Genomic DNA, 14,613 nt, shown 5'->3' on the forward strand with positions numbered 1-14,613 from the left:
CAGTTACTCTCAGCTCCACATTTATCATTTCTTAGTATGTAATTCTTTTTTCCCTAGCTTATTTTCTTTTTCCCCGGTCATTGGCTATTCCCCTCTGTACAAACACAGGATGAGAGGTGTAGGTCCCACTGTTTGGCTGACGTACTCAAAGAGCAAACTTATCCTTTGGTATTTTATCGGTCAATTCTCTCAATGGAGCAATGAACTGGAAGAACTCCAAAAAATAAAATTATAGGAAAAAAATAATAAAAAAAAGAACATCACCTCTGCTGCTTTCAGAGTAGTAGGCTAGGAAGACCTTAGGTAGCCTATGCAATTCCCCACGGACCTGGCACGTGAGTTATGTCCTCAGTTTGAACTTTGGAGATGTTCGGACCCGAGCAGCTCCGCAGACCTCTGAGAGCGAGGGGCTCTCTGGGCCCAAGGAAAGCGGTCACTGCACTCGAACGGGACTAACGCGAGCCACGGTCCCCTCCCTTTCTCTTTTTCACTTGATCTTCTTTCCTGCTGTTTTTCTTCTAATAGAAAATGTTACTGAGAACTCGTGTATTTCTTTCATCTCCAATCAGATGAACACAGCTGAGCGATTTCTACCTCATGCAACTCATCTTCGGCGCGTTCCGGGGTAACCCCACACTACAGCACCACTGGCGCTCTCTCGCTACCCATGGCGGCGCGGGCAGGCACAGCACGGAGGCTGCTGTTCTATCACAGAGGCTGCTGTTTTAGCACGGAGGCTGCTGTTTCAGCACGGCCGCTCCCCGCCGGCCGTGCGGGGCGGGCGGAGCCCTGCCCGTCCCGAGGGAGCCCCGGGTCCGGGAGCGCCCGGCATGCCCCGCGCGGCGGAAGCCGGAAGCGGCGGCGGCGGAAGCGGCGCTCAGCTGGCGGGGGGTGTCGCAGGTGAAGCTGGGAAGCGCGGAGCCATCTTGGTGCCCGCGCCGGGCAGGGACGGGACCCGCCGGGGCCGCGAACCGCCGGGGCCGCGCCGGGCTCGGGGGCGTCCAGCGGGGCCCGCCGGCCATGGGCTCATAGAGACACCGCGGGGCCACCGCCACCGGAGCGGCGACGGGCTGCCCCCGCCCTGCGCGCCGGGACCAGCGCCGGGCGCTCCCCGCCGGCCGCCGCCCGCGCCCCCGTGAGGCCGGAGCCGCCGCCTGCCCGCCCGCCCGCGCCGCTGCCCGCGCCGGTGCCCGCGACCAGCGGCCGGGAGGTCGCGCCGCCCCTCGGCGGGCGCTCCGGCCCCAGCGGGCCGTTTTTAAGCCCCCGCGAGCGGCAGGGAAGTTGTTCCCCCCCCGGCCCCCGCCGGTGCCCCTGCCCGCCCTCCCCTCGGGTCCTGCGCCGGGAGTGAGACAAGCACAAGCTCAGGGAGACCCGGCCCTGCGCGCAGACACCGGCCGGCCCCCGGCGGAGCCCCGGAGGAGGAAGCCGGCCCCTTCCCTCGTCCTGCAGCGCCGGGAGCCGTCAGACCCTCCGTGTGCCCGGCACGCACCTGTCCCGCCTGGAGGAGCTCTCACGGACTGACCAGCCCCCCTCCGCCTCACGTACATTCTGTGGACATAAGCATTTTTTAACTTTTTAAAGAACTTTTTTTTTTTCCGCCATGGAATTTTTACCAACTGCCCCTTAGTTATTTCCTGCTTCTCCCATCTCAGACAGCGCTGACTTTGTTTTTTCCTGGTACTGTAGTATGGGGATCAAATCAAACCCGAGATTTTAAGTATTGCAGGAGCCCTCGAGTCCATTCACCTGTTAAAAGTGAGCAGCGCTGTTCCTGTCTTTCTTCTTTTCCCCCACGTCGCCTGTCGGATGTGATGGAACTCATGTTCGCAGAGTGGGAGGACGGGGAGAGGTTTTCATTTGAAGACTCCGATCGCTTTGAAGAAGACTCTCTTTGTTCCTTCATCTCTGAGGCGGAGAGCCTTTGCCAGAACTGGAGAGGATGGAGGAAGCAATCGGCTGGACCCAATTCCCCCACTGTCAAAATGAAAGGTGAGGTCACCCGGTTTCATTGGGACGCTCTTTGCATTTGTGGGAGTTGTGCGGCGGGGGGGGTGGTAGGTGAGGAGATCTGCAGGAGGAAAGTCAGAGCAGCAGAGAGAACTCCTGTGTAGGATTCATTGCCGGGATAAATTTCTGGCCAAAGATTGAAACTGTACGTTCACCGGGGTTCTTAAGGCAAAGCTGTCTTTTAGGTGAGTTTTCACCTGTGTGCACTCGCAGTGTGCTCGTGCTGCTCTTCTGAGTAGATTTTGTGGGATTGCTCTTGGAAATGTGGAAACTGTTTTCTACAAACAAACTGTAGACTTGGCTGGGAATAACTGCATGGGTTCCCACATGCTTTGTTTGAAGCACACACACTAAGGTTTCATAGGGGTTTTGTTACTCCTGTAAAGCTACTAATGTAAAGCTGTGTCAGCCATCATTGTCTAGAGCAGTCAATTTTCCTGGTCTGATTCTTGGCATTTCTCGTTTTTCTAGTTAACTGGCTCGCTCTTTTGCAGTAGTGGAGCAAGAGGGCCTTAACACTGGCACAAAGAAGTCGACAAACAGCAGTGTGCCTGCTTCAAGAGTTGTTTTATTTTCTTTCTGCTGACAGTAATCTATATTTAATAGCAGACAGCAAAGTCGGTAACATTAGCAATTGAATTTTACTTTTAATTAACTTGTAGCTACGAGCACTTTGCTTGATTTCTTTTTCTTTTTAACAAAACTTGATTTCTCTATTATTCTACTGCATCACGACCCTGGAATTTAGGTGATGTTTGCACTAAGCAGAGCCAGATACACAGTTAACAGAAATTACACAAACTCTTTCTACTTTTCCTTTTATCTCCTGTTTCTTCAGGCCAGTGTCAGATCTTTGTAACCATCACCTGCCTCATTGATATCTCCGGATCTTGACCTGCAAAACTTTATTCTCTTCTGAATATTGCCCTTACATGAACAGAGAATGCAATTTATATTGAATTGAGTTGGAATCTGGCCATGGTGTGCTATGGACAAATGTTCAGTTTTTGCTGGTTTAGCACCAGAAAGTACACTTTGTATTAACCATAGGCTTTCCAGAGCAAGTTAAGTTTTAAATTCTACGCTGTAGAGAAAGGGAACTGTGTTGGCATTTTTAAAAGCTGTAAGTCCTGCGATGTAGAAATAAGCATTGTGCATAGGGCAGTGCATATACATATATATTTATCTCGTGTTTTGTATGAAGTCTTAGCTTGCTGGAAGGGAGCTGAATTTTTAAAAACCTACTGATGTTGAAATAAAGACACCTTTAGTTTGGCAGAGATGTATGGAACTGGTTTGTATGGCTCTGCAAGTCAGACTGATGTGTGCAAAGGTGATTTCTTTTTCCAACTTCTAGATGCTTTTAGCCAACTTTTCTCCACTGGTTCAGTGTATGTGAGTGCATGTTCTTCTGGGTCTTGACCTAGTTCCTTGAGCTCTCTTGACCGAATTAAATCGAGCAGCAGTTGCTCTCTCTGCTGACACCCACTTGTTGCATTAAAAGGAAAAGACACTTGAGTAGATTGTGCATTTTTGCAATCTCCGGGCTTTTTCCTGACCTGTAAAACACAACAGCGAACATTGCTGTGATAATTGCAATTATTTACACCATAGTGAGATGTGGGTGTCCTGGGTTCTGCAGACTCGCACAGGCAAGGCTTTAAGTGCTTATACTTGGTTCATGTATTTCAGGTTTTATCTGTAGGCACCTAATTCCTTTCTATGAGAGTCTTATTTTAACTTTTTGGAAGGATACGGTTGCCTCCTTTAAGGCCCTTGCTGGCAATTCCCAGGCTGTGGTTAGAGTTATTTTGAGAAGAATGTGAATGTGGATTTGCGGCCTAAATAATTATTTATTCACGCTGGGAAGTCACATGTGCTACTACCAGTGTGGAACACCTGCAGGTTGCCAGTGAGTGTGGTCTGACGCGGGATCTGTCATTGTCTGGAACCTCCGTGGGTTTCAGAACTCCTGTACCGATTTTGTTGCTTTTAATACCTCTTCTTGACAGTGTTTTTAAATCAGAAAACACAGAACTTGCTGGGTCCTGAGGTTGTTCCTTGTAGTGAGTCATTTCAAATGTGATAATTCAAAATTGAGCTGTATATTTTTATTTCCACAGTTTGCCCTTTTGCTGTTGCCTGTGCAAACAGAAAGTGAGGTTAGACATTAGGTTCTTCTGTTAAGTGCTAAGAGGAAACAAGAGGAGCTATATTCTGTTAGTCTTTTCCTCCAGTTTGGAGCTCAGGCTGTGTTTTGGTGTGGAATTAGTCAGACAAGTTATGTAATAGGAAGGATTTCTAGCTTTTACAATTGTTTTCAGTTTGTCCTTGTAGGTGTCTAATTCTTCGTTAATTGGTTCAAAGAGAATCCCCCTAAGACTGGTGGAAGTGCTGGTGGCTGTCTCTTAAGCAAACAAACAACTGCACACACACACCAGTTACGGATTTCTTACTTTTTTCAAGTTTTTATTTTCTTCTTGGATATCTTTGCATGTTACTGTCATGCCTGCTGGAAGTTTCATCCTAAGGCTTGGGGTAGCTTGTAGCAAATATATACAGTATTCACTACAGAGGGTTGCCAAAAAGATGTTACTCACTTGTTTGTGAATCACCCCGTTGGTTTCCTAGAAAGATGATGGAAGGGGGAGAGAAATGTTGGAGTTTCTCTAATATGAACCTTGGAACTGATTTGTTTATAAAATCAGGCATCTTCAGTAGTTACATCAGAAAAATAGCATTGTAATTGGTTGATTTTTTTCACATTTAATTTCTGTTATGGTCAAGTCCTCTTACAGTCTCCCTATATTACACTCTTGAAAGGAATTTTCTCCTTAAGTGTAGAATTGCCAATGTGAAGAAGGAATGCGTTGTGTTGATGCCATGGATCCCCTTAGGTTTTGAAACTACTCTAATCTCCACTAATTCACCTGCACTGAAATCCGGGAGGAAACCTGTCAGTTTTGGGAGTACTGGGAGTCCTGTGATGATTTTGAGTGTTTGTTTTACAAATGCTTTGTTCTCTTGTTAACTGCCTTGATTGCTTGCTTTGCCCCTTGTGTTTTTAATTTTGAGTGGTGTAATGCTTCTAACTGATCTTTGGCCAGTCATTACCTGTATAGATCATTGATTAGAGGCTTTCACTGCACAAGCAGACAGAGGATTCTGCTCTGAATTCTACAGCCATTCTAAGGTGAATGGATGTTTGGAAATACAATGTCCTTGCAGTGTGTTCAGAACTATCTGGTTCTTAGAGTTGGTTTGTAACTCCAACTCTCTTTCTTACATATCAAATTACATTCCACCAGTTTGTTATCCGTCTACTAACGAATGCACCCACCTGCCTTTTCTCCTCTTTTCTGGACAGTCTGCTCTTTCCCAGGAGCCATTATGATCCTCTCATGCCTTTCTCTCTTCTTAAAGCAGTTGTATTTTTCATTGCTAGTTGTAGTAAGTGTAGTCTTTCTGCAAATGTTTTATCCTCTGTTATCTTCACATAAGTATTTTTGTGATAGGATTTTTAAGAATAAGTGTTCAAGTACGCTCTATCTCTCCAAACCCACTGTGCCTTTGTTTCTTCCTGAAAGCTTCTAAGCTCTTTCCCACCCTTAGTCCTTTGTTTCACAGCTTCTGAAGCATAAATATTTACCAAACATTTAAGAAGCTGGCATTAATGCTGTAGGATTGTTAAATAGTGCCTTCACAATATATTTACTCATTTTATATTCATTCATTCAGGGTGGATTTGGCTGGAAGTGTGCTGATGAGTTGTGTTGAATCTGTATTCAGTAGGCAGCTAGTGAGAAAACTTGACTCCTTTCCTTTACTGTAAGCTTGAACTACTGTATACTGTAGTGCAAAACCCCCTCCGACTTGACTAAGAAATGATGCAGGTAGTGCTCTCTTGGAAAATACTCTCATTATCCAGCCCCAGACAGTTTTTGTTCTTTCAAACTGTTAGGAGCCCCCAGAAAGTGAAGTTTTGGGCACAGTGCCTCCAAACTCTACAAGCTGGATAGAGAAAATCATTGGCAGAGAATATACAGAGCCTGAGGTGAAGATATGATCAGTTTAGAGATCAGAGTCTGAGCAGTGTCTGGTAAAATGACTGTTTTTCATTAATTCATTCAGGAAAAGAATAAATGGTGTAGGGAGCACTGCTTTTTCCTCAGGATTGCTGGTAACTAAGAAATTCAAGTTAGACCTTGTTCAAGCAGTAACTTCAGAAAACAGCAGGAGCAATGTTTAGTCTCTTTCCAATTCATACTGTGCTCTTTGATCTCCTGGTATTGACAGAGAAGAATGCTGCTATCCTAGAGTGTGTCCACTCTGTGAGCCTAGTGAAGCTTGAAATGGAGACTCTGTGGTTTGCTCTGTTTTGTTATTGGCCACGACTGTATATTCTAACTGATTTTTTTTCTGCTTTATTTGTGCCTCTGCTATTAAGAGGGAGATTATGTAGTCAACTCACACTTCTGGGAGGTACAGGTGTAATATATCTTGTTTGTTATGTTTTCTAATTTAATACAACACGTGATAAATCTGTTCTACCTCAAATATATCTGTTGTAGTATATCCAACTTGATTAGAAAAATGCCAAAACTGTAACTGTTGAGCAGAGGTGTTACATGGCTCCCCAGTGAGTTTCTTTATAGAAGCAACAGAATTCTAAAGATATAAATGTTGATGAGAAGATAAAAGTGGTCATGAAATAAGCAGACATCACCTGTCCAAAGAGAAAAGGTAATGTGAACGTTAAGGCTTAGCTGCTAGCAGAAGATAGGTTTCTCTGTTTTCTCACCCTAGTAAATGGATTTTACCTACTTTTGTACTCTAATCCGTAGTTGGTGATGATGTTGATTTGCTATGGAGCAGGAGTAAAACTTCAAGTCGAGGAAGGGCCTTATTGCCTTGCATTAAAACAAGGTATGAAGGGGACATTGGTTCTTTGTTGCTGGAGACACCACAGAGAAGCTGCATAGGCAGTGTTTTGTCAGGACTGATGGGCATGATTAAATGTCTCCTTTCAGACCTGGGATGCAGATTTCAGGAGCTGTCTCTAAAAAAAGGTGGTTTCACAGTGCATTAGTACCTCTATCTTTTGGAAGGTGGACAAATTGAGAATGATTCTCACACACTTGTCTCTTCATTTGCATTTTCCTGTGCCTTTCTGGGATATTTGAATGCATGTATCCCTCTCTTCAGAAATGGGTACTGAAGAAACCACATGAAGAAGCTATCAGGAAATACTTTCCTATTACTGAGATTTAAAGTTGTTGCTCCAGTTTTATCTTTCCTGTGTTTTTTTGGCCTTTCCCTTTAGTTAAATTTCTTTTCCCCTCCCAAAAAGTCTTGCACGTTCTTTGCCTATTTTAATGTCTTGCCTTTCTATCAGAAAATGTTTTGGTTTTTTGTCTCATCTTTCTACTTATCTTTCTTCCTGACTTCCATGGATTTTTCTTTTTGTGTTTATTTTCTCTTTCCATTCACCTTGTGGAGATCCCCGTGTTGCTGAATGACCAGAGATTACAGAGGCTCTATTTGTGAGAGCTGCAGGCTTACTGAAACTGCAGGAGTTATTCTTCTCCATGGCATGTTTACCTCTGGGGGAGCAAGGATAAGGGTTCAGGTTTGATCTAGACTCTGAATTGTGCTCTGCCTTTATTGCCTATCTCTTTCTTTATCTCCCCCTCTCCCTGTTCGGGATTTTTTTCCCCTGAGTTGATGAATTCACAGAGTGATGGGAAGTTTCAAGAAGCCAGGCAGGCTTGTTCAGTAGGTGGAGGTGTTTTCCTGGCTTCTTGAATTGTGCTGGGCTCTTGTACATTCTGTGCTCCTCTTGCTCTGGTCATAGTATGGTGAAACGATCTGTATGTTTGAAGACCCACCAGTTAAGTGTGATTTAATATGCAAGTCTAGAATTTTGGAGTTCCAGTTCAGTTTGAGGAACAGCAACAAATCCATGGCATAGCCTATATGCAGAAAAATAGCACCTTCTGTACAGGTTGTATTTCTTTAGTGAGGAAGGAAGAAATGAGGAGTCAACTGACCAAACTTAGGGAAGTCTGTTTGGAGATATTAATGTAGCCAAAGTAAAAATCATCCAACATATGAGTTGTGGGAGTAGAACTCACGTGTTTACTTGTGGCCAGGCCCCTTTCTTCCACTCTCTGAAGTCAACCTCTGTTTTGCAGTCTTTTGAACAAACACACAAACCCCCTCTTCCCTCCCTCCCTCCCCTAGCAATTCCTTTGAGAGAAGAAAGGTATGAAGAAATGGACATCAGTGATTTGAGCAGTCTCTTATGCCAGTGATAAACCAAGAGCAAAAAGCGTCTCCTCTTAAAAATACTCTGTGTCCTAGGTAATACACAGTACTTTTTTCCAAAGGAAGAAAGGATTGTACAGTTTCAAAAGACGTTTACATACTTGAATGAACTTCTGGAGCAGATGTTTGTCCATTTAGAATATCAATAGTTGATTTAGAAGGTTTTGTTTGTTTGTTTTTGTATAAGAAACTTTACTAAGAGTCAAAACCTGTTTCTTCTTTGGTTCTTAGAGTTGAATAATGTCTTTAAAATTTCATTGCTCCTTTTAGTCCAACAACTTTTTGTATTAGCTATCTAAGTGTAAGACTGTAAAGCAGTCATAGGACTAATATAAAATAGTGTCACAGCTAGAAGTTATTTTTTCAACTTTATTTTAATGTGCTTTATCTGCATTAAGCACTTTCCTCCCTCCTCCTGTTTTGTGACATCCTTCTAAACCCTCCAAACGTAAAATTCTAAGCACATATGTGTCAAATAGCTAAAACATTACATTTAGAATTTTACTTTTTTAGACATTAACCGGCAGTGGTACGTAATGTACAGAATACTTGAAATACTGATTCTGATTTCAAAATAACATATGACACATTTTTCAGGTGCCTCCTCTGAAGCTGTGTAGTCTCAAGCAGTTAAGTGGAAGATTACCAATCAGAGGATTGTCATTCTTCTCACAGTTTGTGTGTTCTTTGATCCATCTTTACGTCTTTGTTTCTTCTTTATTTCTGGCAAGTCTGTGGGTAGTTGTGTAGCATTTTTAACAGAAAAGACTGAAAGTCATGGCTTTGACCGCATTTTCCCACGTGCTTTAAACATTGTGGGGAAGACTTGTGGAAACTTTGCTGTTTTGATTATTTTTAGTTCATCTATATTTGCTTCCATGCAGCTGGAAACACACTGTCTTTGTAAAGAGTGAAACAAAGGAGCTCTGTCGGGTTGCAATATACCTATTAATTAAAATCTTCTCTAATTGTGTATTTGGAGAAAAGTGATGCTGGGAAAAGTACCTGGTTTTAATAAAATATTCCTTCTACAATGAATTGTTATTAGTGTTCCTAGATTGCTGGAAGGGAAAAAAAAAAGAAAAAAAAGAAAAATGAAGATGTCAGTATATACCAGTATCAATTAGGCAAAAGCTGAACATGTTTAAGCTGGAAAAAGCTTGTGTTGATTTTTTTTGTATTTACCTGAATCTCTGCTGGTGTGAGAAAAAAATTGGAAGTTAAGACATTCTCTTGTCATGGAAGGAGGAAACCTGAAAAGATTGCAGGAGTAGTGTCTTTCGACAAAAACTTAACATTCTCATTCAGCTGCTGCAGCTCGGGGGACCTGAGCATTATTTCTTGATGTCTCAGTGACTTTTGCCTTTCTTTCGTCTTCTAGGTTTATCTTGTTACTGTGAGACATATAGTAGGGCTTTCAAGCTTCTTTTTCTTGTGGGATAAAAATTGGCATGTAAAAGAAAGGGAAAGGAAAAATTGATAAGATGGAGGGAGGAAGAAAAATATCTGTCCTCAGAAGAAAACGTGTCCCTTTGTGGGAGAAAAGCTGGATGCTGAAGGGGAGAACACAGTTGACAGAATGAACAAGAGGGACCTCAGAGACCAAAAAAACAATAATAATTAAAAAAAGAGGTCCTCCTTTTTTTACAAAAATATAATAGGTAGCATGATAAAAGAAATATTACCCAGAATTTATCTGCAAGCAGTGAGTCTTTACAGGGGGGCATCCAGGGGTACTTTTTTCTCCCAAGTTAAGACATTTCCATGGTGGATTACTGCAGCAGTGGGCAGCTGAACACCTGGGCCACTGATTCTGGCTTCATCCTCTGTTCAGAGAGATGAAAAATTTCAGCAGATGGTCATCATTCTTTACGATCCAGAATTACTGGCAAGCATGAATAATTCATTGCTGGAGACCTGAACATGAAAACACCAATGTTTGAGAATGCAATTAGTATTGCTCCTACCCTCCAAAACCCCCTGCAGATAAACTAGTGGAAGGAGTTAATTGTGGTTTTTCTGTTCATCACACTTGAGATCTCTAAAGATGCTGCTTTGAGCTTGTCTCCCCAGTCAGAAGGAAAGAAAAAAGTGAGTCGACCTTAAAATGAAAGTAAAGATAGCATCTAGACTATTTCTTAGAGATACTGATTAAAATAATGCCTGTGTGCATTAGAGCCATTCTTGATGGCATCTTGTCAGTGTGTCTGACAAACAAACTGAGATTCTTGGTTGAAGTACAGAAAGGTTTCTGAACCTGTGGATGTTGGGTATTGTATGGCCTTGTGGAACCTGTCTGTCTCTTGTTTCAGGTTTACTGTTCTCTGCCTGTGCCCCCATTTTCCTGTCTTTGTGTATCACCAGTAATGATTCTTGAGACAGATTCTTTAGTATTTTTATTTTATTTTTAATATCCCTGTATATACTGGAATTCTTATGTGGTAAAATCACATCTCTCTCATCCTTTGGAGAGTGCACCAATGTGAAGTCTTGTTAATCAATCCATGCTGGAGGCTGATTGAATAGCTTGATGATGGCTTGAATGCCCAAGTTTCATGCTTTCAGGAAATGATTGCTAGTGTAAAAATACTTGGTCAGGGTTTGGCATTGAAGCTTCATGGTAGTCCTGCAGGTAGTATGTAATTAATAGGTGTACAAATGAAATGACCATTTTTCTGAGAATCTAATACATTTGTGAAGTCTACAGGGCATCATTTAGCAATTCTCCTGAGCTCTTTACAGTTCCTGTTGCATATTGCATGTAATTTCATTTCTTACTTCATATTTAGGTCAGCGAATGCTGAGATGGGAGGAAAAAAGAAGTGTAGCTGGTAAATTTGTTTACCAGGTGAAAATATTTGCAACTTAGGCCTTTTATGCATGTCTTGCGGAGAAGGTTGTATTTGACCTAAAACGTCTCAAATTTCACTGACTGCTTGCTTGCATTTAAAAGCTGTAGTGCATGGGGTCGGCTAAGCTGCTTATCCATCTCTAGCACAGGGAGTTAGTTTTGCCTGTCTAGTCATGAAGAGGAACTGTTCAGTGGACATTTTCAGAAGATGGTTGACTCTTCTTCCATCTTGTGATGTTGGGGAGATCTTGGGAGGTATTATTTGTTTGCCTAGCCAAATTCATGCAATGGACTGCAGTTAATCAGTGCCTTACGGTTTTCCAGGGATGCTATAGGTATTGTTTTTGTGCACTGAAAATAATAGACATGCTGGTAACTAACCCCTCCACTGTAAACATTCTGGAGATACCTGCTTGCTTCATATGTGCCTTTGTACCCAGTTTTGTTTTGCCCATTTTGTTCTCCCTACAGGTGACCTGAGGAAAGTGGAAGGGAGTTTGTTTCTTGGTAGAAGAGGGACTTTCTCCAGCTGTAGGTTATTAACAAGTGATCAGATGAATACTTTACCTTGAGTGGGAGAAAAGGTGATTGCTAGGGGCTGAGGGCTCAAGGCAGGCTGGGTACTGCCAGCATTGGAAGCCTGTGTCTGGCAGAGGGGCTCAGGCTGGCTGGGACTGCTCTGCTGCACCTTGAACTGCGGTGGGAGAACCTGGAATTGAAGGACATTGCTGACTGAGCTCTGTAACCTCACATAAAGCCATCGACCTGAGGTTAGATCTGGGGAAATTTTTACAAAGCCAAAGGAGTGAGAGGAAAATTTGCTTTTCTTTCAAAAGCAGACATCTAACTTCTTTAGATATCTTTATCTTCTTTGTCTTTAGATATCTAACTTCTTTTTCCTTGCATTTATGAAATAGATATTTAAACCTCTATTGGTTTCCAGTTGGTGATATTTAGAGGTGATACCTTCTTCTAGTTCCTGATAGTTGTTTCATTGTTTTTTACTCTAGAGGTGAGAATGCCTTATCCTTTATTCTTTTCAGACTGTAACTTTCCCATCAGCCCCCCAAAAACTGGCCTCATGTCATGCTGATACATTCAGTAGGGGCAGCTCTTCCGTGTTTGCCAGTGCATTTGTTTAGAGGCCAGGTGATACTGTTCCGGCATTTATTTAGACACATGAAAAAAGCTGGTTAGATTAATTTTGCATGTTGTACTTAAGGATGGTGCTGTAGAGAACAGCACAATAAATAGTGGAGGTTGCATGGTGTTCTGTATGACTTCGAGTCTGAAAGCATACCAATACTTCTTGATAGAGACTGATTCTCAGCTGTGGTGAAGTCAGACTTTTGGTTTACATTTGTGTTCCATCATCTGTGTTCAGAAAAATATTTGCTCCATGTTGGTCTTCTAGCTTTTTTTTGGTCATAGGCCACTGGAGAGAGTTTTTGGATTCTGAGTTTTTAAAATACCTTGTCTGGGGCAGGAGTGGGAATAACTGAGCCTTGCTGTCAGGAGGCAGGAGCTGTTTGATGTCTGTGCTCTGAATGCACAATCCTGGTTGTGCAGAATTCTTTCTGCACAGGGTGTGAGAGAGCAAGGAGTAACAGTGCAGGGGAAATGACTTGCCTGAAGCTAATCTGCTTCATCAGCTGTAGAGTTATTTTGAATGCAAGCTGCCCAATTTGTCATGAAACCTTGGCCAGCACTGGCATGAGAGCAGTGTTTTGCAGCACTGTCTGTCTTGCTTTACAAAAATCTGGTGTTTATTTTAGGATTTCTAACAGCTGTCGGTTGCTTGCCCAGGCTGCTCTTTTTATGAAATGAATTTATTTTCTTTAAGGGAAGGAAATGGAAAGGTTTGAAATAAGAATTTTCTTGTCTGAATTTTCAGAGGAGATTGTCAAGTTGTGAATGCTGCATTACCTGCCTAATACTGGTATCAGAGTTTTGGGATCTCAGCTGTGTTGGAGTAGGTGAGAGTTGAAAAAAAGGCCGTAGAATATTCCAGTTTCATCAACACAGCCTTGTGCAGATTTTCACAGTTATTGCATAGCATTAGCAATAGAATTAAATGGAAAAAAACACCTTTCTGGTCTGGATTGGAGTTGTGTTTGAAGAAGCCCTTACATTTTCTCAGAGCAGATGTTTTCTGTGGGTGCACTGTACGCCTTTGCAAGAAAATCGTGAACCATTAGGCAGAACATAGGTGAGTAAGGTCTCAGGACTTCAATTTAGTGATGGAGGAATGTGCTGGTGTTTCTGTCCTGAAGTCATAGAACCAAATCATGGATTTTTTCCCCTCCCTCATCAAACGTATTCTTAGTTACCAAATGTAACTTGCAACTTTCTACATTTTCCTTGAACTGTGGTTCTGAAGACCTTATTAAAATGGTCTTCTTTGTAGAGATCTGGTTTCTAATATAATAAGAATGTTGTAGTTATGATGCTTTAAAGACATAAGGAGGAGAGCTTTTGTAACAGAAGAAGGGAAATGTCTTCTTCAGCAAGCTGACCTTCAGAGTGCAAGAAGTTTTCAGACATGCACCTCTTTAAATTCTTAGTGTGTTAGAAATCTTGGACCTTAAACACACATTGTGCATCTTCTGAACTTTAGTTCTCTGGTCAGTTATTGCTTGCCATTGTAAAACTTCAGCAGCTTTCTTTTTTCTATGGCTTTTTTGTGTCACAAAGTCAAGTGAAGGTGTTACAGGGAGTTGGCATGACACTGGAATGCCTAAAGATGTAACTTAAAAATAATAAGCTAAAGATAAAATAGTTTTAACTCAATCTAATATTGAAACAGCAAGAGTTGTGCTGAGTGAGGCATTCTTCCTCTGTTAGGTGCTCGGGTTCATTAGCAAAAACTGTTTTTGAGGTGCAGTCTCTCTGGTTGATGTTAGCACAGTGGTAGTGTCATTTCTCCACAGGTGAGCAGAGTTTCGTCAGTTGGTTTTCAGCTGTGAGGTTTTCTTTAGCTCTGTATGCATTGAGAGAGCCAATGTAGAAAACTGTAGTGAAATGGGTTTGTCAGAAATGTGCAGAAGGGATTGCAAGCCTTAACAGGTTTAAAACTACTGCGACTTGAAAAAACCCCCACCCACTCACCCCTCTAAATCTGCAGTCTTTTGTATTCTGCAATTCTACAGGGCTTGTGTGCAAATAAAATACAAGAATTGTTTTTCTGATATTTCCATGTAGATTAAGGCCTGCCTTATAGAAGGAGCTAGTGATAGCTTCCTAAACTATCTTAATCTTGGAGGCAGAAGTCCTGATGCCAGGAGATATGTACATGCTATCAGCCAACTAATGTACTTCTCTCATTTTGAAGGGAAATCCAAATCCAGCTACCAAAGATAATTTGAGCCATGAAATATTTTGACTTACAGATATGAGCTGTTTGTGATGTAGTGTTAAGAAGTTTTCAA

At 42.4% G+C, this 14,613-nt stretch overlaps 1 protein-coding gene across 2 annotated transcripts in view; it reads left to right on the top strand.

Annotated features, from left to right (window-relative positions):
* Positions 1-1,338: 1,338 nt before the first annotated feature.
* The window catches only part of ZSWIM8 (zinc finger SWIM-type containing 8), a 55,316-nt gene continuing 42,041 nt past the window's right edge, over positions 1,339-14,613 (top strand). For both annotated transcript variants that reach the window (XM_066191429.1, XM_066191430.1), the window contains exon 1: positions 1,339-1,989. In XM_066191429.1, the coding sequence (XP_066047526.1) occupies positions 1,812-1,989 (178 nt within the window). In that variant the 5' untranslated portion in view covers positions 1,339-1,811. The remainder of the gene's footprint in view (positions 1,990-14,613) is intronic.

Source organism: Chamaea fasciata, unplaced genomic scaffold (assembly GCF_029207755.1).
Source record: "Chamaea fasciata isolate MVZ Bird 193981 ecotype frontalis unplaced genomic scaffold, bChaFas1.0.hap1 SCAF_9, whole genome shotgun sequence".
NCBI lineage: Eukaryota > Metazoa > Chordata > Aves > Passeriformes > Sylviidae > Chamaea > Chamaea fasciata.